General features: G+C 36.6%; 2 protein-coding genes across 3 annotated transcripts in view; both read left to right on the forward strand.

Annotated features, from left to right (window-relative positions):
- Positions 1-23557, forward strand: part of efl1 (elongation factor like GTPase 1) — a 292867-nt gene that overhangs the window by 10210 nt on the left and 259100 nt on the right. The gene's annotated exons all lie outside the window — the stretch shown is intronic.
- The window catches only part of adamtsl3 (ADAMTS-like 3), a 169629-nt gene that overhangs the window by 9212 nt on the left and 136860 nt on the right, over positions 1-23557 (forward strand). For both annotated transcript variants that reach the window (XM_060883894.1, XM_060883901.1), the window contains exon 3: positions 18799-18918. In XM_060883894.1, the coding sequence (XP_060739877.1) occupies positions 18799-18918 (120 nt within the window). The remainder of the gene's footprint in view (positions 1-18798; positions 18919-23557) is intronic.

Here is a 23557-nt window from a genome sequence, read left to right on the forward strand (position 1 = left end):
ATTTGTCTACTTAAGAGCACATTTTATTTGGGATATAACTAGAGCTTTGTCTGTCCCTGAGTGCACTTCATTTGGTCTGACTCCACAAGCCTCAAGGCAGTTCAGTTAGAATCAGTCTCCACTTAGCCTGACTTTGTTTTTACTTTGTGGGTGTGTAGAGACCACTTAAATGGGAACTAATTGCAGGTGGGAACTCAAGCTGTGAGTAGTTGACTGAAGAAATGGGAACCACTGTTCATAGGTTTGGTCAGAGGAATCATAAAAAGCCAATTATTTGGATTTGTTGCTAAAAATCTCAGTTCAAATGTCGCTCGTTGTACTGACACTATAGGGCTGAATAATTATAACACTATAGTTATCTACAGCATATACAGCAACCAAACTTCCTTATTTTCTTATTTCTAACTGCCTCTAAAATAGAAAGTTTTATGCATTTTTTAAAAATGTAAATAGGCTGTAAATAGGCTGTAATATACACAACAATCTTAGTTCTAACAATAATTTACAATGACTAGATGAAAAAGATTATTTTTTAAATGGTAAGACCTCTGTTGTTCTTTAATATGAACTCACTTCACTATAGCTGTACCTGAATATCTGTACAAGCCTAATATACAGTAGGTGAAAAGCAGTACACATTAGGAGTAGTATGTCCAAATTCGCAGTATTCATAAAACAATAATGGCAATATTCATAAACGATCATAGATGAGAAATGGATGAAACCTGGCTGACCTTCTGCTTCTGAAGTAGGGAGTCAGTGGACACTGCATTATTCCATAAGGCAACAGAGCTGTCAAACAAAAATGGCGGAATGCAGCTTTTTGGCTCATTTTAAGTGTACGTGTGATAGGTGCTCAAACGTGCTAAAACCTTGTTCCTTGTGGTTAAACTGTACTTGTTTAAAGACACCTGAATAAATTGGTATCTTGCTACATTTTTAAACAAGAAAAAACATTTGGGGTTTGTGGAAAGCGTTTTTTTTTTAGGTTATTATGATGTCGTATGTCACATGACAATGCCAACCTGGGTAAATGTAGTATGTCATTATTGTGTTCATACTGTACTACACACAATCAACTTTTGTGTACACATTCAGCATTGTGATTAATTATCTAAGGAAAGTATTTGCAATGTAAACCTTGCTAAAATTTTGATCCTGTTTAAGACCCGGCTCATGCTGCTGCTTTGTACTGCTGCTAATATCGTAGCTTGCTGTTGCATATGTATATAGAAAATATTGATTTGTACCTTGATAGTGTATACAGTATATTGTGTTAGGCTACATCAGTCTCTACTAGTCCTGACTTTGCTGCTGTGTCTTCAGAGTGCACTTTGTCTGACTCAGTCCACTTTACGCTTAGCTGCTTTGCACTCCACATTCAGTGAGTAATTTTGCTCCGTCTACCTCAGACTACAGTCATATTTCACTGAATATACAGCTATGTAGGCTTCAACATCCACTCTATTTCTTCTTCTTTCATAGTGCTAACTGTTTGTAAATGCCCTGGAAATCTTCATCTCCAATTGCCTTCAAGAACACTTCGGCAATATCTGCCTCTGGTCTCTACACTCTACCTGGCATGATTTTGCACTTTGCTTCAAGGGAAGAGGAGAATTGGAATGAAATCTTGTCTGCTTGTACAGTAATGCACTCTGATTGACCTTGCACTTTATCTGCCACAGAGTGCACTCAACCTTCTGTACTGTCCTGCATTCACACCAGCAGTGACACAGCAGCTAGCTGTCATTCAGTTTCTGAGAGATTTGATTTTGATTTAAAGCTATTGAAAGCATAGTGATGTTTAATGTGTGTAATAATTATAATTTGCAAATGACATTTGGGTGCATCATTTGCACCCTTACTTCAATGAAAAATCTCAATAAAATACTGTAAATTTGTATCTAAGATCTATTGCTGAAATCCTAAAAAATTTCCTGTGCTCATCCCAGGACTCATTCATAATACGCTCATACTGACAATCCATTAAACACACTTAGTACTGTTTTATTTTATGGTATACAGTTGTAGCATAGTAATAATTTATAATTGCACTCAGATGAAGAGGGGTTTCCTTTTGAGCCTGGTTCTTCTCAAGGTTTCTTCCTCTTGTCATTTATGGGAGTTTTTTCTTGCCTCCATTGTCTCTGGCTTAATCATTAGGGATCCAAAGTTAATTCACATTTGTGTAAGATTTGACAATGTCTATTGTTAAAAGCACTATAATAAACCTGAACAAAGACCTGAAACTAAATTGAACTTAATTGAAACTTTAATAAACACAAATTATGTTGGGGTGCAATACTATAAAACATTTTCCTTCTTTTTGCTTTGTTCTGAGTAAAGATTTTGGGCAGTTTTGTTGTGAGATCTCTAACATCTTACTATGCGAAGGAACCTACAGTAAGTGAGACAGATTAGTGCAGAGTTGACTAGTCTTTTCCTCAATTGTCTGGTATAGGTACAGATTTGCATTCCTACCAAACAGGTGCAACAGTACACATAATTCAACCTGTGTAATCAGTAATCTTGGTCTTTATTCAACTTTAATCACGTTTAATAATGTGTGGATCTTGCTTGTTTGGAATGAAAGCCTGCACCCAAAGCAGTCCTTTGTGTATAAGATTGGATTTCTGGAATATCTGGCACACACTTTGCTGCCAAGTAGCTTGTTAATTGCAGCAATAAATATTATTTTGCTGTGAAATGATCTGTTTTGTTTGTATAGATATCTAAACTGTTGAGTATTGCTTAAAATTTTGCAATGGCTGGAAAACCAGGAAACATTGGAAACCAGTGTCAATCTAATTTGGCTTTATTAGTCCAACTATATATCCCTCTCACAATGTATTAGTAGCACATCTCAATTTTGGATAATTTTAGATTGCGTCATTCATTTAGTGCTTCAGTGACATTTATTTTTCAAGACATAAGGCCACTAGAATATAAATTACCAGCAGGCAAAGATGGTCTACCAACTTGACCAGCTTGGTCTGTGGTTTGACAGCTGGGAGCTTGTTAGTCCAAGCTGGATTTTTTAGCAATGGCTTCCTGAATTTCATAATACACTGTATGATTTGTTCATGTTGAAACCTAAGAGAAACCATCTCTCTCAAATGGTCTCTGACTGCTTGTATGAAACACGTATGATTGCTGTGTTCTCACCTTTCTAAACGAATCACACTGAGGGAGAAACAGACCAGGATTTAATTCAAAATGAACCAAATGCTGCATTTGTGAAAGCACCCTTAGACAAAAGTGAAAAGATCACTTATCTGCCCTTGCCACAAACCTTCATCCAGGAATATGCTCTCTCTCTCTCGCTCTCTCTCTCTCTCTCTCGCTCTCTCTCTTTCGTAGAGTTGGGTTCTGAAAGGCTCTTTCATACAGAGGTACAGTGTGGCTATTCACTGTCGTCAGCTGTAAACAGACGTGCTGCCGATCTGCACTCTCTGCACCGCTAATCAGCTAAACGAGATCCCCTCTCTTTCTTTCTCTGTTGCTCTCTCACTCCATCACGCACTCTACTCTGTGCTCTCCCTCCACTTACTCCTCTTGCATCCCTGCTCTTAACGGCTCTGAAACCGAACTTGCTGTAAGTTTACAGTGAGTACTGCAGTGCTGTTCTGTATCTAGGTCAGAAAGTGGCAGTTACGACCTCTTATAAGCTGAATACTAATATTCATGTACAGACTTTTTTGCATATTGTTTTGTTCAGCTTTTGTCTCAGGATTTTTTTTCAACATACACTGATGAAGGCCAAAGCTCTAACCTCATTAATCCTGAGGAGCATATGATTTGTAAATACATACAGTATTATAGCTGTAGTTAATCAACAAAAGGCAATTAATAGAAACCAATCTCCCCACAGGAAGTGTCCTCCATTGACCTTTACTCATAATAAAAGTATATGATTAGATTGTTCTGTTTTTTTGTTTATGTTTCCTTCTACCTCATAAACACATGCCAATAACACAGTGACTCTTCTGAATTGCCTTGTAAATAAATAGTTGTATGTATTGTTCCCAGTGAATGATTGGAACAGCTCCAGATATGAGATGAAGGTGGGCCAAGTGGGCCGGTCGGATTTGGGGGTTGGGGGTGGGGGGTTGGGGGTGGGGGTTTCTTTAATGCTTTAATCTCTCATGTCTATAGTTTTAATACCATATATTTAAGACAATTGTTAGGGTTGTTTGTTATTGTTGTGTTTGTGTTTTCTTCATTTTTAATATTTTTTTGTACATATTTTGGAACTATTTAGTAACTTTATATATATAAAAATGGTTAACTTGTTTATATTTACATTCTCTCTTTTTGCATTTGTAATATTTTTTTGACCCCTTAACAAATCTTGTATCAATTAAGTAACTTTAGATTTGATAAATGGGGCAATGAGCACGTCCGTTTACCTCAAAGGTTGCATGAATGTGAATGAATGAGCTAAGTCTGTCTGTCTGTCTAGGAGGGGAAAAAAGGGGGTTGGGCAGAAATAGAAATTAGAAAATAACGTATCTCGAGCTGAATTGAATATCTCACGAATTTTGTGATTGGCTGTTATGTGGTGTGGGGCCAGGGTGGGCCAAGCCTCTGATTGGGTGGGCCAGGCCCACTCTGGCCCCCCCGTGGAGCCGGGCCTGGATTGGAATCCCTTTCTTGGTATATTCCTGCCTGACGCCCAATCATCCTGATATCAACAACACCTAGCGTTGTGTGGTGTGAAAGCATGGAGGAGAATAGCCAGAATGATTCAAGATGAAAGGGCTTAAGTAGTCAAGTCTGCAGTAACTCAAATAGCCACTCTTGGCAACCATGGTGAGCTGGAAAGTAGCATAAAATTCACAACATTTTAAACCATAAGGTGGATATTTCGCAACAGCAGAAGAACAAAAATATGGCTCACCAAAACATGACAATTTGGTTGGAACTTTTAGAGTCAGGTTACATCTGTAATTTCACAGCGCAGAATTCAGTGAATTGTGGTTTTGGATATCATTCTGAAGTTTTGACTTCAGCCATCTGATATGTTCTTTTGATGGCTACAATGATAAACAGAGATATTTCAGTCTCATCTCAGACAGTGGTTGCTTTTAAGGTTCTGCATAAGTAACCGGAAGATTGTTCAAATGCCCTGAATGCCAGAGCTCTATAAAAAAAATACCTTTAAGTCTCAACTGCATAGTGACATTGATTGGATTGTATACCAACAAACATAGTTGCTTGGATAAAAGATTAAAAACAGGTCTCTACGAAACAACCCATTTTCATAGCTCTACATTTTCTGCTCTACATTTTCTGCAGAACTTAATTTACATATAACATAAGCCGAAGTTTATCAAACTTTCATCTCAATTATTCAGGGCAATTTTAGTGATGACAGTGTGAATTATAGGCATCAGCATGAATAAAATCTGAGTGCTAATTTCAACAGCTCTGTGGTGAGGGTTAGATTAGAGGTGAAGACAGGCATATTTATGATATATGTGTTAATTCCTGTTCACACTAAACATGATTTATTCACATGACAGAAAATTCAGTGGTTGCGTGCACATAAAAGCCCACAGTTTTTTTTCAAAACATGGCATTATACTGTATATACTAATAAACTACATGATAAATTTCATTGCCACTGGATGCGGTGGCTGGATTGCTGAAAGTTATCTATGATATCACATTGTCAGTAATTCCACTGTGATGCAAGTTGAGTACCTTTGATGGTTTCCTGCTTGTCCAGATAGCATGCAAGCTAAGCAGGGACATATCGGTGGAGATAAAAAAAAAATAGTGGAGGCTATCAATCGGTCAAACAAATTAAAGTCATCCTGATGAATGACGTTTGTAAATCTTTCTTTTTGCTATTTAGCTTAATTTCACATTACACATGATACGAGTAAAATAACAAAGTAAGGCCAAATCCAAAATAACATTTTCTTTAATTTATTTCTACATTACATAGGCATAGCATAATGGAGCTTTGCACCCTTCCAAATATCATACCTGCACAATATCAAATGTCTCTTGCAGCCACTTTGTCCTTGTATTTTTGTTGTATTTTCTTGTTAGAAAAATGTCATCCTGTATTTCAATATAGACTGTTGTGAGGAAAACAGTTCAAGTTGAGATATGCTTAAATACATTTTTACAATAAGTTTATGAAACTGTATTTTAACTACTCACACTTTGTTACAGAATGGAATATGAATTGTATTTTAATGTAGTCAGGGACTCAGTCACTTAGTGGTTAGCATGTTAGCAGTGGTACCACATCACTGGGGTTGGGGTTTGATTCCTGCCCTTTGTCCATGGAGTTTGCATGTTGGGATTCCTTTGGCTATTCTGGTTTCATCCCCAGTTCAAAGACGTATGAAAGGCGAATTGCCATTACCAGATTGTCTCCAAATAATCTGTGTGGTGATGGGATGGTACTCTATCCAGTTTCCCGGCTTTGTGCCTTGAGTCATCTGGGATTGGCTCCCTGCAATCCTTTGTAGAATGAAAGGTACAGAAAATAGATAACCTATTTTGGTTTTATGGTATCACAGTTTGGAATCTTTAAATTGATATGCTATACATTTTGAAATGTTTTTTTTTACTTACCAGTTGTAAAGAGCAGTTATTTGAGTTAGTGTAGACCTTGTGTTAATTCAAACCAAGCTGGTCATTCTCCTCAAAGACTCTTTCATGTTATATTTGGAAAACCCAGAAGATCAGCAATTTCTCCACCTTTCATATCAGCCTGTATAACACCAACACTTTTATTAAGGATGTAAACATTACCTGAAGCTCTTGACCTGTGTCTGCATGATTCATTTACGAATTGCAATACTGCCACATGATTGGCTGACTGGATAACTGCATGAATGTGCAGGTGTATACTTGTTCCTTATAAAGTTTCTGAAAAGTGTATGTTCTGAAAATATGGACACCTGTTAGCCAAACAGAGGTGATTATATATTCCCCAAGTATAAAATGCCATATACCACTGCAGCTGCAGAGCAAGGGTTCAGATAGTCAAATAGTAATGGAGTCTGTTAGATTAATCCCACTCAGTCGTCAGCTGTTTACAAAGTATCAACAAACTTTCTCATATTTACAGTCTAAATAATAGGCCACCCAGTCTGCAGTAGAACTGACACAACACATGCTTCTTCTTAATTCCACGAATTAAGAAAAATTCCATCTTTATGAGTGACCACTAGAGAAGAAAAAGAATTCATAGGCCTAATAATTTAGATTGATATTATTCGGGAGCAGCTGGTAGAAACTGGCTAAGAAGGCTGTCCTGTCTTTCAAAGGGAAAAAGATATAATTTTAGAGAATTGGCATCCAAATCAAATTATTTGCTGTCTAATAGATGTTTTAAGGCTGATCATTTTGGAATTTTGAATAATCAGGAGAAGACCAGAAGAGACCTTCTAGTGGTTGTGAAAACTTTTTTTTTGATTTTGTTTGAGACTGTTTTGTACATGCATGGAGTCTTTCAGTGACAAGAGTCATAGTCGTGTCAGATGACTATGCCGAATTAACCCCCTATCCAAATTTTATCTTCATTTGGGCTGATATTCTTGAAACCCTTAAAATAACATGTAACAATATTCAGTCTGTCAGTCAGTGACAGTCATGAATTATTTTCATTGAAAACACCCAGGTTTCATTCCCATCATTTATTCAGGTTTCGTTCAGTGCTTAGGAGCGACTAGAAAATCTACTGTATATATTTATTAATTTGTCCTCTACATGATGCTGAATGAAGACTTCCCACAACTTTGTTTCTATAGTGCCAAAGCTGTGATCATTATTTCCTACAGTGACAAACAGACAAAGACCAGCTGTTGACAGGAGCTTACTTCACGTGACCCCCACTTCACCCTCAGGACTGTATGGCACATCACAGGTTTCCTGAGCTGCATTATTTTTGAACACTGCTGCTGTCGATATAGTGAATTAGGAGTGATTCGCAGTGACAGTGTGGCCTGTCTATTGTTTCTATTGGTTTAAATGCCTAAAATACATGGGGAAAGTGTTACATACAGTGCATATAAATAATTGCTGATATTATTTTGGCTCTAAAATAGACTCCATTTTGATTTATGCACTAAAATTGTTCCCAATTACCTCAAAACCTTCAGTCTAGAGGTGTCACCCCTAGCTGCCTATAGAGCATTTTTCTGAGAATCATTAAAACTGTAGAATAAAAAGAGTTGTAATCTGATATCCTCTGGTTATTTTGAACTCCAATGTATATGAACTCTTTAATTCATGTGGGTGGGTTTAAACAAATCATTCACACTAGAGTGCAGACCAAATGGCACTATAGCAAACACAATTGATTTTTTAATAAGATCAAATAAGATTTGACTGAAATACAGACAGGCTCTGATGCAAAAAAAGAAAGTGCTGAACATTATAGTGCAATTAGTTTCAGTTGATTTTGTTCAATTTTCAAGCTGGTTTAGTTAATTATTTCAAGTTGACTTTGATGTGACTATGCTAAGCCCCATCAAACCTAGTTTGATCTGTAAAGGTAGCATGATTTTTTTCTAAGCATCTGAAGGATAATTCCTATAAAATATTGACAAAAAAATAAAAAAAAGGTTTATTTATAGTAAAATGAATTTACTATTTATCTCTAACATCTATCACTAATGAGCATATCCCTAAGAAACCAGTCTCAGAAGGGAACCCTTCATCATTTGGGTGATAATGAACAATAAATAATATACATTTAAATGTCCTCAGTTTTAGTCGAGTGGAATTAAGCAACCAAGAGCTCCTGAGGAACTAATGGGTCAGCGCAATTTTCGAGTTAACCACAGACCCAACAGTAATTCCTTCCTGCTGATGTCTTCAAATGATCACTGATGTGGACCCTACCACGAATGAACTATGGTGAATTCAAAGTATTTGTGATGTGATTAGCATGCACGGTGCATCACAGGGTGACATTGCTAACACAGTTACAATAACCTTTGTTAGGCACACATTTTTTTGTGATCTTAAACTGTTGCACAAAGTCTGCACACACATTGTTTGTAGAAGATCAAATCTGCCACTCAAGCTTGTGTCTGGAGCTCAATCTGAATAATGTATTTACATTTGGTTGCATTCCTAATCTATACATATATCTTATAAATATTCTTGATCTTATTCACCAGAAAAAAAAGGGAACACCCCAAAAGTTGCTACACTGAATGATATATTTAGGCCAACACAGCATGATCTTGAAGTCATCAGTGACACTTTTCATCATATTGATCTTCTGCAGCGATGGTTCCTTGGCTGGGTTTTATAATGCAGACTTCTGTGGAACAGCTCCATTGCTTCAAGTGGCTATTAAATATCCCAGGAAGCAAGCTGTGAACTTGTATGTATGAGTGTTTGTAGCATATGGCAGGATTCATCTGAAGTTGCCCAGGCACACTATAGTTTTATAACACTTATAGGAGCTACTACATCACTCTCTTGTTGTTCAACAATCTATTGAACATGCTTTTGCTGCATAAGATGTGTGTAACTGTTTAATAAACTATTAAGTTCTTTATCATTGGAAAGTTGCAGAAGGTGCTGTATTTAGAACTGATTTATGCTACCTCCTGTCATGTCTGAAAGAATAGCTTTAATAGGGGTTATTTATGGTGAGGCAGGATGAGATCTTCTCAAAATGATATCATCTATAATGACCTGGATACAAGATGCAAATACACACAGTGTATTTATTAGCCTAATAGCCAAAGGAATAGCCAAGGACAAGTGGCCACAGCAATGCAGAGAACCTTGATTTATTTATATATTTATTTTTAAAACACACATGCATCGTATTAATTGTAAAGTTCCTTAAAGTTATCAAGTGTAGCTTCTTAAAGATCTTAAAGATTTTACACTTTCTGAATTTCGCTCTGATTTTGCTATTGTAAACACATAATACACTAGATACATAAAATCCACAATGGGATAACGCTAACTGGCTTTAAATGCACTGCAACCAAAGACAGTCAATGATAAAATTTCAGTGTGAACTATACTGTGAGACTTGTCTAAAATCCACCAATGGGAGGATGCTATAGAATTATACAAAGCTCATGGGGCAGATACAAATACAATAGTGTAAATGGTGCAACATGAATGAAACATATCAATGGTCAGAAATATCCTAATTGCCTCTTGATGAATGTTTTAGTTCATTTTCTGAACAAACCTGGATCACACTGATAAGCAGAACAATAAACATCACCTCTAACGCTATCACTAAAATGACCAAAATTGCAAATCAGATAAGTAAACAAACAGGTGTCAGATCATTCCAGTTTTCAAAAATTACTTGAAGATCTTTTACTTGAAAAAAGCTGTCTAATTAATAAGTTGATAAATTGCAAATATTATTTAATTATTTAAACTAATTTTACCAAAAGATATGTACCAATTACATAAAATAAACAGATGTATTCAAGAACTTTTGGTGGGAACTGAGAGCACGTATACCATGAGCTACCACTGTTTGGTTCCATTGACAGAAAACTGCTCGTGCTATGGATAAAACAAGTCAGTGAAGACAAATATAAGTGAAACATGAATATAGACATGTAAATGTCTATAAAATGTAAAGGTTGGCCACCCTAATTAATATAATTAACACAGTCCATGTGTGATTTCATCCTGTAAGATTTGAAGCTCACAGTGTTTCCCAGAACATGCCTTATACTGTACCAAAAGAAAAGGTGTCTTTAAAAGTTGGTTCATGATTTATGGCTGGTTTTATGGTTGTCTTACCCTTTGGCCCTAGCACATCAATTTCAGCATTAAAAAAAAACTGTATAAAAAGTGTTAAACCCCATCTCTTACATCTTATTTTTTCTGCACATTTTCTTTGCTTATAATAGCCGAATTTTCACTTAAATGAGTAACCAGGTTTCAAAATAGCAAGGTTGATGTTTTTGCATAGAATTAGCAGAACTACACTACTGTGGACCTGCAGTCAGAGGTAATTTTAGGGAATGTTGCATTTTTTCCTCTTTATGGCCATTAGGTTACCTAGATGCCTTTATAAAGCAGTCCCTCCAGGATTTTGCAGGGTTGTTTTTTTTTTTGTGATTGCCAAAAATGCTTGATCTTGCTACCGCTTTTTTAATAATTTGAAAATTTTGAATTTTTTTTTTTTTTGTGAACTGGTGAAATTGCAAGCACAAGTGTCCTCTTTTAATTTACTACCAGTGACGACAGTGACGATTGCTGTCTATAATAGCTGTACTCATGTACTCATGTTTCACTGAGTAAATATATATATTACATATTTATTATATATATATTACATATTTAATTTATGCGTTATTATTCTGCATGCTAGATGTGCTTCTCAATTTGATAATCCACAATTATCTGACACTTTTTGTAAACCGCTGGCTTTTAAACTCTGTATTTTAAAAGCCAAGGCTTTCAAGACAAATTTTCAAGCGCAAAATCATGAATTCTACAAAAGAAATATAATTTAATATATAAAAATCTAGATATAATTTAATATACATAGAAATAGTTCATTTTTATGTTATGTTTTATGTTAATTTTGAGGATCAGCTCCCAGCTAGCCACTTACTTGTCAGATATATTGGATTTATTGAGTGTTACATTATTTTATGTTTTTTTTTTAGGTTATCTACCACTTACCACTTTCTCTCTAATTTTTCTTCATGTTTTCACTTCCTTTTCTGGATTTCAGAAAGGTAAATTAATTTTAAAAGCATGGCTGTCATATGAATAGCAAATAAAACAGAGCAAGTCCCTCATGCTAGTGAGATGAAGCTTTGTTTTTGGACAGATCTTGGTATAGCATTGTACAGTACCCAGTGGAGGTTTTGGGGAAGCTTGAGATGCACTTTGAGATTTTCATGTCCTTTATGGTTCCAAACAGTACGTCCATATGCACCGTAAACATTATGGAATATAAGACTTCAGAATCAGATTCAGGTTTATTGCCAGGTATTGCAGGGTTAACATGTACAGAAATGTCTTGGTGTGTTGGTGCATAGTAATAATAAAGAAGCAACATAAATATAAGAAACGGGTATAAAAAAGATGTGTATATGCATAAAGATTTACAAAATACAAATTAGAGGGAAATAAAAAAGCAATACTCACTGTACATTAATGCAGGTTGTGCAAAATGGCCAGTGCAATTGTTTAATTAAAAATGATACATACATTACAACTGAAAGGTTAACTGTACATTAGTGCAGAATATACAAACGTGGACCAGTGCAAATGCTCACAATTTGAGGAAGGAAGGTGAGTGCTAATGTAATGCATATGAACAGTGGGTGGGGTTGTTTGTTAAAGTCCAAGGTGGTGAATAAAAGAACATGCTGGGTCCTGGATATCGTTGATGAGGCCAGTTGCGAATGGAAAGATTAAAGACTATTATTTTGGCTTGAAGTTTTAGACTTTATGGACCAAAGCCTTCTGCCGGAGGGGAGTGTCTCAAAGAGATTGTGTCCAGGATGAGTAGGGTCAGCCACAATCTTAAGTGCCCACATCAGGGTCCTAGAAGTGTACAGATCTTGAAGAGTTGGTAGATTGTAGCCGATCACCTTCCAGACGGAGCGAATGGCATTCTGCATTCTGCTTCTGTATTGGCAGTTGCAGCGTACCAAATGGTGATGGAGGAGGTGAGTATAGACTTAATAATGGAGGTGTGGAAGTGCACCATTATTGGCTTTGGTAGGTTGAACTACTTTAGCTGCCCCAGGAAGTACAATTGCTGCAGTTCTTTTTTAACCAGAGAGTTTATGTTCAGCTCCGACTTGAGGTTCTGGGTGATGATGGTTCCCAGGTAGACAAACATCAAAAGTTTGATGGACTGGTGATTGAAGGTGCAGCTGTTTTTATATAGGGAGAAAATCAGAGGAGAAAGAACACAACCTTGGGGAGAGCTAGTATTTATAGTCCGGAAGTCAGAATATTGTCCAGGAGTCATGTACTCATTAAGTCAATATTAGGTTGCGTTTACAGTAGACAACAACTGAGACCATCTCGTATCTACAGAGTGTCTACAATTTGAAAATATGAAGCACTAGCATGTTCAGATATATTAGATTTTTGTAGGACGATTTCTCACACAGCTGAACAATGGATTTGTCTGTTTTAAATTATGTATTCTTAAATAATAAGGATCAGCTGAGTAAGATTTTTATTCGTTTTTGACAACTGATGACATAAATTCTCATGCTCTCTCTATACTGTCCATGTTAATCGTAGTCTTTCTGTACTTTAAGAACTCCTAACTGACTCAGCGGCTGTAGCTGGTGAAAAGAAAAGCATGCTAGGTTACATAAGGCCTGAGAGCTGCCAGGACTGTCTTGATTTTATTGGGCGTAGCTCCTTCTAAAAGAATCGAGACATTCTTCTGGGCAAAGCAGAGCCTTTCACATCTCATCTTCACAACAAGGATTCGTGCCATGGATGTCGACTCAGCGCTTGGCTCTGCAGCTTGACGCAGACAATGCGACCATAGTTTCCTAATCGAGAGTTTGCTGAAACTTAGAGCATGGAAGGGTATAAAATAGATGCACCTGTGCTTGCTGTTGTAAATGCCAGTAACCTTGTGTAATGAGTTTGTGCAATGCCGGGCTAAATACAACTGGTTCACTGCATCTGATTCTATCTGGTATCAACACAGCATGGTACAAGCTTGATTGAGGATAAAGTGATCATCAAGCCTGAATTCCTGAAGGAAAGGAAAACTAAAGTGAAATGCATAAAAGTTTTGGTCTAGAAATTAAGGTGAAAATCATCAGTCACGTCTAGCCTTCTGTTTACCTTCCATGGTTTTAGTTTCCTGTTTACTACATTCTGGCAGATCTTGGGTCTCTTTTATTAAGACACGTGTATGTATAGTTTTGTGTCTTTTTTAACAACTATGCTCAGAATTTGTGTATGAGGATACGGGTATTTAGAACTACTCCTAACCTTGTGTATACAAAAAGCTGTAGTGGCAGAAAAGCATAATTGCAGTCAAATGAAAAAGCTCCCATCCCACTCCCATATTGTCAAGTCCTTAAAAATGGCAGCATTTATTTCTTTTCATACACACCACCTGTTGCCTCCAGACGGATAGTATGTATAGTAAAATAATCTAAAAAGTGCGCTACGAGTGGCTCATTTATTTCTTTATTTGCATCCATTGCAATTTTATTTGTAGTCTCTGCCAGCAACTTTTAGAGAGGTCAACTATAAAACCCTTCTACAGCATCTCCATGCTCGCTAAAGTTTCTACAGTTTTTAGTGACATTTTAATGAGAAATTATTGACAGGTCTGACATTTCCCAAACAAGTACGAGCTGAATAATGATACAGTATATCTTACCCGTATTCACATCCTGCAAGCTGCAAGACATTACATTGCAGTGCAATTCCATCTACAGCCAGAAAAAAGACAATAATGAGGAGGGATTTTCACACCATTGCAGCTTTCACAAATATAATTAGGCCAATTTATTTTACCCACGTAACTGTGAAGTCTGGCCCAACAGTAAAGCATGTGTTTTGCTGACCAGGGATCCTGAGTTCATACTGTATTCCAGTGATGACACTGTCAGAATTGGCTGTGGTCTCTGGGTGGGAAAGATGTCATACTCTCTGTCCCCTGTCAATCACAGCAGCATTAGATCTACAGTTTTCTGAAATATATTTATGTTGAAGAGGGTAGATAGCACTTCCCTCTGAGTGTTTAATGCGGCCTGAGCAGGATTTGGGAAATATTCCACTGGCTGACTTTATGGTTTTTTGAGGAAATGTGTGTTAACCATCACCCTCCCTGTTCGGTATAAGATACCATAAGATACAGTAGGGCTGACTGGTGAGTTTGACCAGGTGACCAAACTGGGGAGAGAATATGTGTGGCAATATGTGGATTTCTTAAACTGTGTATACTGTAAATGAATCATGCTCAGCTAATTAGAATGTAGAATTTATCAATATTTTTATACACACACGTGATAAACTGCTAATTTTATTATAGACTGGATGTTGTTGCACATAGAATTCTAACTTTTGTTTCTGTGCATGCTTGGAAAAAATAAGTTCCATTGTTTTCACATCAGAACATGATATCGTTTTAAGGCTAGATGCAAAGAGATGCAGCAACCTGGTTAAAAACATGACAAAAATCCCATCCCCTTTGTTTCTTATTTGAAATAATTTGAAATAATAAGCTTTGTCCATCGTCTATAATTTCATTCTAATCATACTTAAGACACACCCAGATCCATTCGGATGTATCACAAATTCTTCAGTTTCAACTAATAAAGTTTCAGTAAAATAGTAAAGCTAATCTATCTAGCTGGTTCAAATGTTTTTTTTCCTGCACAGCCACATTTTTGGCACCCATCAGCATAGGATTATTTTTCTTCTCCATGCACAGTTGGGTTTAACAGCATTTCCAGAGCGATTTAATATGAACAGAACAGAACAACTACAAACAATATAAAAAAGACAAGGTTGCTAATGCACAGACAAGATTTCTGTCCTGGGCTAATAATCAAGCGTAACTACACAAAAAATGATCTAAAACCCCAAAAATCTTTCTTTGGGGAATCCTTAAAGATTTTATGTGAAACACTACAACACTGTTTCACAACCACTTAAAGAAGCAAAGAACCATTAACTATTCAAAAAAAAGTGTACAGTTTAATTCGTTTATCAACTCTTGTTTGTATAAATCCATTGTTGTTCTGAAAATATAGAACATACTGTATAATACAGTACAACCAGTAGCCTGTTATTTTGTCTTATTAATTGGTGTGTGTGTGTGTGTGTGTGTGTGTGTGTGTGTGTGTGTGTGTGTGTGTGTGTCTTGTGGTGCTGGCAAGTCTTGCCTGTTTAATATTACAGTTCTAAGCTGTGTTTTTGTGTTTCCTTGGTTTCAGGAGCTCTCCTCGTGCTGTGTTTCCAAGTGTCATATATTTTTTTTAAATCCTTGTATCCTAGATGTTGTTGCCGTGTCTCTTGGTTTTTGACTTCTGTGTGTGTTTTTTGGATTCATGAGAATGCTCTGGTCTGTGAGGAAGGTACACAAACACCTCCTTTTTATCCTTATAAAAATTCCTTGAAAATCCTAAATAATTAATTACGTAATTGCATGAACATTCTATTGCCTTTGGCTATTTTTTTTTTTCAGAAGATTTCTTAACTGAAGACACAATCTCTATGCCATACTAGATTAATCAATCAAATGATTCTACACTAGCATGTTTTAACCTTTTTGCAGTTTGTTGTCTCTTTGTTTATCATGTTATCATGGCTCTGTGTGGGCTGCCTGGCTCCTGTATAGCTCACAGAGGATTAATAGGTGAGGAAACTTGCTTTCCTCAAAGTCCTCGTTCTGGATCACTTTGTGTGTGTGTGTGTGTGTGTGTGTGTGTGTGTACAGACAGATGGTGAGGTACTTAAGGGAGTTTTGGAGCAAGAGGTCATTGAGTAGACTTGTTTAGGCTGAGGGACGGTCCAGGGGAAAAAAGCAGGTGTGTGTATGTGTGTGTGAAAGAGAAAGTAGGTCCATAAGATCTAAGCAAGAGTTCTCAAAAGAATGAGGCACATGAACACACACACACACACACACACACACACACACACACACACACACACACACACACACACGCACACACACAATAATCTTGTCATCCACAGAGGTGTCATCTACAGAGGAGGCTCAATCTCTCTCTCTCTCTCTCTCTCTCTCTCTCTCTCTCTCTCTCTCTCTCTCTCACACACACTCACACACACAGACATTCAGCAGGCTGTTAAAGTAGGCCTGACAGAATAGAACTGACTGTCACTGATGAAAGCAAGTGCCTTTAAAAGTCAGCAGCCACATATCTGCTTTAAATATATTCCTAGGCACTGTTTCTCTTAACACAGTCTCTATCCTTATGCACAGCAACTGACTGTGTGATGCCAGATTTTCATTTGCAAAAATGTTTTCTTCTCAAATGCTGAGAGAATACACTTTTTGTGTCCTTCAAAAGATTCCTCCATAATTCCGTAACCCCGAAACCATCACAGATTGTTTATAAGTGTGTGGCTTGCTTGTTTGGCTAATCCCCATCTTACTGTGAATTAAATACAGTGGGTTCATTGTGCTTGAATATTGTCACCATGATAGAGTACTCATGCTTTTATCAAGCGTTGACACAAAGCTTTTGTGAGTAAAGACTTTTCCGTAAGGCAGAATTTCCTCTTTGGCATGATTGCATGGCTCTGGGATTGTTTTTACTTGAGCACTGAATCTATTCGAGGTGACCCATTGAGCAAAAGAGGGTTTTTGCACGACTTAATAAATGCGAATGTTTGTTTAGGCTGGTGGAGATCTGGTTGCTAAGCAGGTGCTGTGGTGAATGATTTCCTAAATCATTTTTGAGCCACATATTGCGGTTCCCTGATGAAGTTTAGAGCAATAGAATAATGATTTAAGAGACTGTAGAACTCCATCCGATTCAGCCAAGTGAAGCAGATTAATACTCCATTTTGTCCTTTCTAAAGCATGAACGGAGGAGCAGTACAGTATTGTATAATACAGAGAGGGCATAAATACATGTGTATTATGGTGTAGTGCTGGTATCGGGTTAAAGAAACTTACACAGACAATTGATTTTCTGTGTCCTTGAATCAAGTTATGTATCATCAAGCATTTTATAATCCAAATACAGTACGAGTATAAACTTTCATGATGCTGTGTCATGTTTACTGCATTCTGTCTAACCTCATAAATGCACTTCCTGTTTCTTTCTTGATTTAGCAGACACTTTTATTTAAAACAACTTGCACATTAAAGGAAATTCAACCCAATCTAAGCACAGTTTATAGGATTTTAACCCACAACCTACTCCACTGGCACAGAACCTTAGCTTTTAATGCCTATTAGTTTTAATACAGTCGTCACTTACTGGCTTGGATACAGTTTGAATTTAAGTAGTAATTTGATTACTAATGATTGGAATAATTTAATTGCAAAATGTGAAAAAGTGCATTAATCCTTTATTTATCAGTGTTTGGGGCTCAAACCTTGAGCTCATTAACATTCTCAATATTTTAATGTTTAACAAGTTGCCATTTTAACATATCTAATAAGGTATCTGATTTGGGGTATTTTACCCCAAATTTCCAAAGAATATTCTGGTTATCAGATATAAGTGTTTAACTAGATAGCTAATTATAGATAATTATAGATAATTGAAAAATAAAATGACCCCCTTAGAGATCATTATTTATTTATTTATTTATTTTTTTGTGCGTATGTTAGTGGCATGGTTTGTGTACATGGCACTGATAACAGTATATAATATTAAGTATATTTGTACTTTTTTTTTGTTAAACAAATTTTTACTTTTTGTTTTAATTGTTTGCCAGCTCTTAATTAGTGTTTCTGACAAAAGAGCACTGCAAATCAGGAGATTTTCATTTGGTTTGGTGCTCATTGAGATGTATATTATCTACCCAGTGATAGTCAAATAAATGTCCTTTTTACTGATTGAGTAAAAATCAACTGAATTAACTGATGCTGAATTATGTGAGGCGGTCAGTAATTTACCTACATACTGCTCCTATATGGAGAGATTTGTTGAAAAAATGGGCAAGAGACGTGTATCTGATAGCAGTGTGTGTGTTTGTGAGTAGTGTATTTTGTAATACATTTTCAGTATAAGGGGCTTGATAAAGGGCTGATTAGTGAAACCAGGTGCAGAGAAACATTAAAAGTTGATGTGTTATACCTGTAAAAAAACAGATGCATCAATCTGGCTTTGATTTGTTCTACAGGCAGAATCAAGTCAGTCTCAGAGTGCATACTTCTTGCCTGAGTTTGCTCTGTCGCCACAAGGAAGCTTTCTGGAGGACACAACAGGAGAGCAGTATCTCACGTATCGCTACGATGATCAGGTAAGCATTAGTTTCTGTGTACAGTATAATGATGAAAGTAATTGACTTCATAAAGTCAAAGGTTTGACTGGTTTGCAAAATACTTGCATGAGAAAATCCTTACAAATAAATGTAAGTGTAAACAACATAATGTGAAATAATATGAAAAATATGATGAAATTATTTTTTTTTTTTGTGGCTTCAGCATAGTAAGATTCAAATACTAGGAAGTAAAAGGTTCACTGAGCAACAACTGAGGACAGTTCATTTAAACCCAGACTGATGACTTTATGTTAATTTTACATTTCCAGTGAGAGGAATATGGTACAATGACACAAGGTTAAAAAAAATCTGGCAAGATTTAATATGCACGTTAGAACCATTATCCTCATTATAAAACTCCATGCAGGTATCCGGTGGCTCATTCTGACCTAAAATAGAATACACTGCTGACAACATTAAAAAGAATTTATATATATACATGACATCACCTGGAGAGGTTTGTTTCTACCACAGTGAGGTTATATTTGTTCACTTTGTTTCTGGCATATTATCTTTAAAACCGCAGGACTGTGCTAATGCTAAAGGCAGTTATTTCTGGTGAATAAAACTGTGTACTTATTTAAAATATGCACTATAATGATATCTGTAGTTTGATGTGTGTAAGGATGGACAAGAGAGACGGAAGAAATGATAATTGCACATAATTGAAATGTCAGTCACTCAGTTTTCATTTCTGATTAATCTAACTATTCTATAAAAGAATTATCATTCTCACAGTTGTGCTGTTGTACTGAATATTGGCATTGACCTGATTGTCTATGGCAGTTTTCCTGCTTGATCTGAATATTCACTGTAACAGCACTTTTGCCTGTGTGATATTGCTGAATTATAATAAATCATTTTAATAAAAAAATAAAATAAAAAATTAAATAAACCAAACTTCATTCTGGTTATAACTAGGCTGCAGAATTTAGATATATTTTCTTGAAATAACAAAATCTAATACCTGACACTTGCCGTTAAGAGCGTATAAGTCTGGAATGAGCGGATCTTCCTTTGAGGAAGGAGTTCTATAAGGCTAGAGAAATTTTCCTACCGCCTTCAGGGTTTAAAGGGGAATTGAGGCCACCCGGCCTCATTTAGCCCTCTCTATTAGGCAAGTCCAAGTATGCCAGACTTTTCTGGCCGTTATACGACTCTGCCATGATGGCTATTAATGCACGGATGCTGTGTGCCCCTGCCGTAGCTGTTTTGGGGTCTGTTATGGAAACCTTGCTTTGCTTCATTCCCATATTGGACGTTGTTCCCGGCCCAGTTGTTGGAGGGATCTGCATGTGCTGAGAGCCTGTCCAGGGTTGATTTAGGGTGAGTGTGTAATATATTGACCTTTAAGTGAGCTGTTGCCTGAGAGACTTGGTGGCATGGTGATGATGCTCTTACTGTTATGACACATACTCCAGAGCATATTCTCCTGTGTTTGAGTGTGTGAGTGTGTTTAACATAAGTGTCTTTGTGTTGTGTGTGCTTACAGAGGATTTGCATTGTAACTAATACTTCCATTTATGTCCCCTTGTGGAACAATTTCAATGAATTCGACTGTAAATTATTTCGATGTTTACTTAGCAGGCTTATCCATCATCTGAGGACTTTCTGGGTTTTGCCCCTAAAAAAAAGTACCTACTTGGCCGCAATACAATAAACGTTAAAAACTAAACAGTGGGCAGTGGATGTAAGTGATATCCAACATATCATATGGTAGTAACAAAATATATTCCACATATTTTCCATTTCAAAATCATATACCCACTTTCGGAAAGGGGTTAAATAGATGGAAATGTTTGAACTTGATCATTTTTATAAATTCAGATATAATTATTATAGTTAATCTACACAGCATTACTTGCAAATGTGCAGTTTTGCAAATTTGGGACAATAATAAAGATAAGTATTACTTGTCTCTCTTGGATATTGTTATTTTGTCCCAGATTAATCTTTGCCTGTTTGACTTACATGTTTGGATCACAAATTTTTGACTCTTCCAGTTTTTTTAATGTTCCAGTTTCTATTACTGTTTTTTTTAATGTACCTTGTTTTCACACAAAACAATGGTCTAAAATGTTCAGGCTGGCCCTGGAAACTTTTATCTTTACATAAATGGCAGAATTAGCTTGAATGGATAGTATGTGCAAATTAATTCTTAATTCACACTGCTGATATCAGAAATGTAAACCAGTTCCCATGTCTCACAGCTTTTTCCCCATTTCCCCATTATTGTTCCCCAGTAGCCAATCTCAGGGACCTCCTTCTTTAAACATGCCAAATTATTCCTGCTACTTTGGATTCAGTTAGTCCGAAGGGAAATTAGTGGGAAAAAATGACCAAAAAATCCATAAACTTACTAATGACAGGAAGTCATCTATCATCTATCATCTGTCATCTATCTGAAATATTGAAATGTCCATCATGGTTCTACAGCACCATATACAGGGCTGTATATATTATATATTTCTTACACCAGCAGGAGCTTAAACTAATAGACAAAGCATATGTTTCCCTCTGACACCTTCTCTGTCAGGCTCTTTGTGCTGCGTGAGACACATATGCATACGAGGGTATTCAGAATAGTCTCTCTCCCACAGACTTCTTCAGTGTGTCTAACGTGCTCTACTGCCTGCAATGCATTTTTGATCCTCGCCAGCTGTGCCTTCTTGGCTCTTTCTATCACACTAGTGCCAGTGTTTCCACATAACACGAGCAGGGGATAATGCTGAAATGGATCATGAGATAGAAGAAAAAACTAAACGCCCTTGGTCTGAGTGTAGGCTGGGTACATTTTTGGAAGTTGGGAGTGTGCTGATTAATTTTTGGTAGAGTGTTGAAGGGGAAGTTGTGGTTGTGAACTGATGGGTAATGGAAGACAAGTAACAATTTGAAGCAGCGTGTGGCGCGTGAAGGCTAATATCACAGGCATGGCTTTTGTGGTTTGTGGCATGGTGACAGTGGGCATTTATAAAAAGAGTGGTTAAAGGATCCACAACTGGCAGGTTTAGCTGCTCTTGGCTCTGTCAGTGAGACATTTTGATGTATTGTGGCAGAGAATAAAACATGTCAGCGTAAAGGGAACCAAGTAATGTATAGCACAAATTTGAGGAATAGCCTGCTCCATGTCACTGAGGACTCATGAACGGAGCAGAAAACTGCTACCTAATCATCTAAAATGAGCTGTAATGTTGAAAAAAGAATTCTTCTTGGCTCATAGAATGGTGATGAGTGATCCACAGTGACATTATCCATGACTTTAGTGCTTTGGCTAAAATTGCTGCAACCAATTTCATATTTGACTTTTCATAGATATTTGAAACATTAGTCTTCTCCTTTATCGACAGTTATATGGGGTTGGATGATGCTGTATCAGACTGTTGCAGGCAAAGGCCACTCTACTTGTGTCATTAACAGTTGTTCCTCACTTCAGTTGTCTTATATCATTTTATAAAAGGGTCTGTATGCACACTTTTTTGAGCATCACTACTAGCTTAAGCAGGTAGCAGTGGGGATTAAACAACTTATAGTCATACATTTGAAACACAGAAATTTCTACATAGCATACATTTGAAAGACAGTACAACTGAGACAACAAGTCCTTAATATAATATGAAAATGAATTTCTAATACATGATGTTAATATTAATTTCTGCTTTTTAATCTAGACATAAGTCTCTCGTAAACTTTGTCTCCTTGAGGCCTTAATCAGTATCTCTCCTCTGTTAAATATTGCACCACTAACTGCATTTGCACAAGAAATGAAAGTCCAGTTAGTTTGTAAAAATTTCATATCTTATGTGAGGTGTGAACCTCGATTGACAGGCTTTATTAGAATTCAGTTAGTATAGCTGGCAGGAGCTACTATTTCATATAGGGATTATGTTGTGAGGCATGAAATGTAAACATTTGTGAAAACTTTGTGATATCCAGTCATGACTATCTATTTAACTAGGACGTAAAATAATGGCACCTTATAACAGAAGTAAGTAGACGTCCCATTTTAGTTCTTACTCTTCCTTTCTGCAATTATAAATAAAAGACCCTGTTCTTAAGACCTGAAGAAATAATAAAGCTGGACAAACAACTTTCCACTTGTCTTTCCTCTCCCAGTAAGGAATGGTGCTGTTTTTGGTTACACTTCCTTTTTTTTCTTTTTGTGGGCCAGACGCTCATTCACTTTGACAAATCTCTTTATGGCATAAACAGGATTGAAAGTTTTTCCTTATAGTATACTTGCTTTTATTGTTTGACGTACTCTGCAATAGATTACAAATTGCATTTCTCAGTTCATGCTGTGATTCATAGTTTACCTTTCAATAAGTCTACATTTTCAATGTCAGCACCGCTCAGTATTAAGGTTACGAGTTTAGGCTCTTCAGTAGGTGATATAGTAAAATTTGATGGGTGCAGGGACAGTTGATATAAATATGTTAAGCAGCACTAAACCCACCTGTCTTAAAGTGGATTCTTCTGAACCACTGCAAACCAAGAACTTTAGAATGTTCTCCTCTAGCAGACTTCTGACACTGATTATGTCTTTGCTGTTTTTTCCCCATTTAACTTTTTAGTGCTTTATACTGTATGTTAGATCAGGCTGTGACGAATCGCTAAGCTT

The sequence above is a fragment of the Tachysurus vachellii genome, chromosome 1, assembly GCF_030014155.1.
Source record: "Tachysurus vachellii isolate PV-2020 chromosome 1, HZAU_Pvac_v1, whole genome shotgun sequence".
NCBI lineage: Eukaryota > Metazoa > Chordata > Actinopteri > Siluriformes > Bagridae > Tachysurus > Tachysurus vachellii.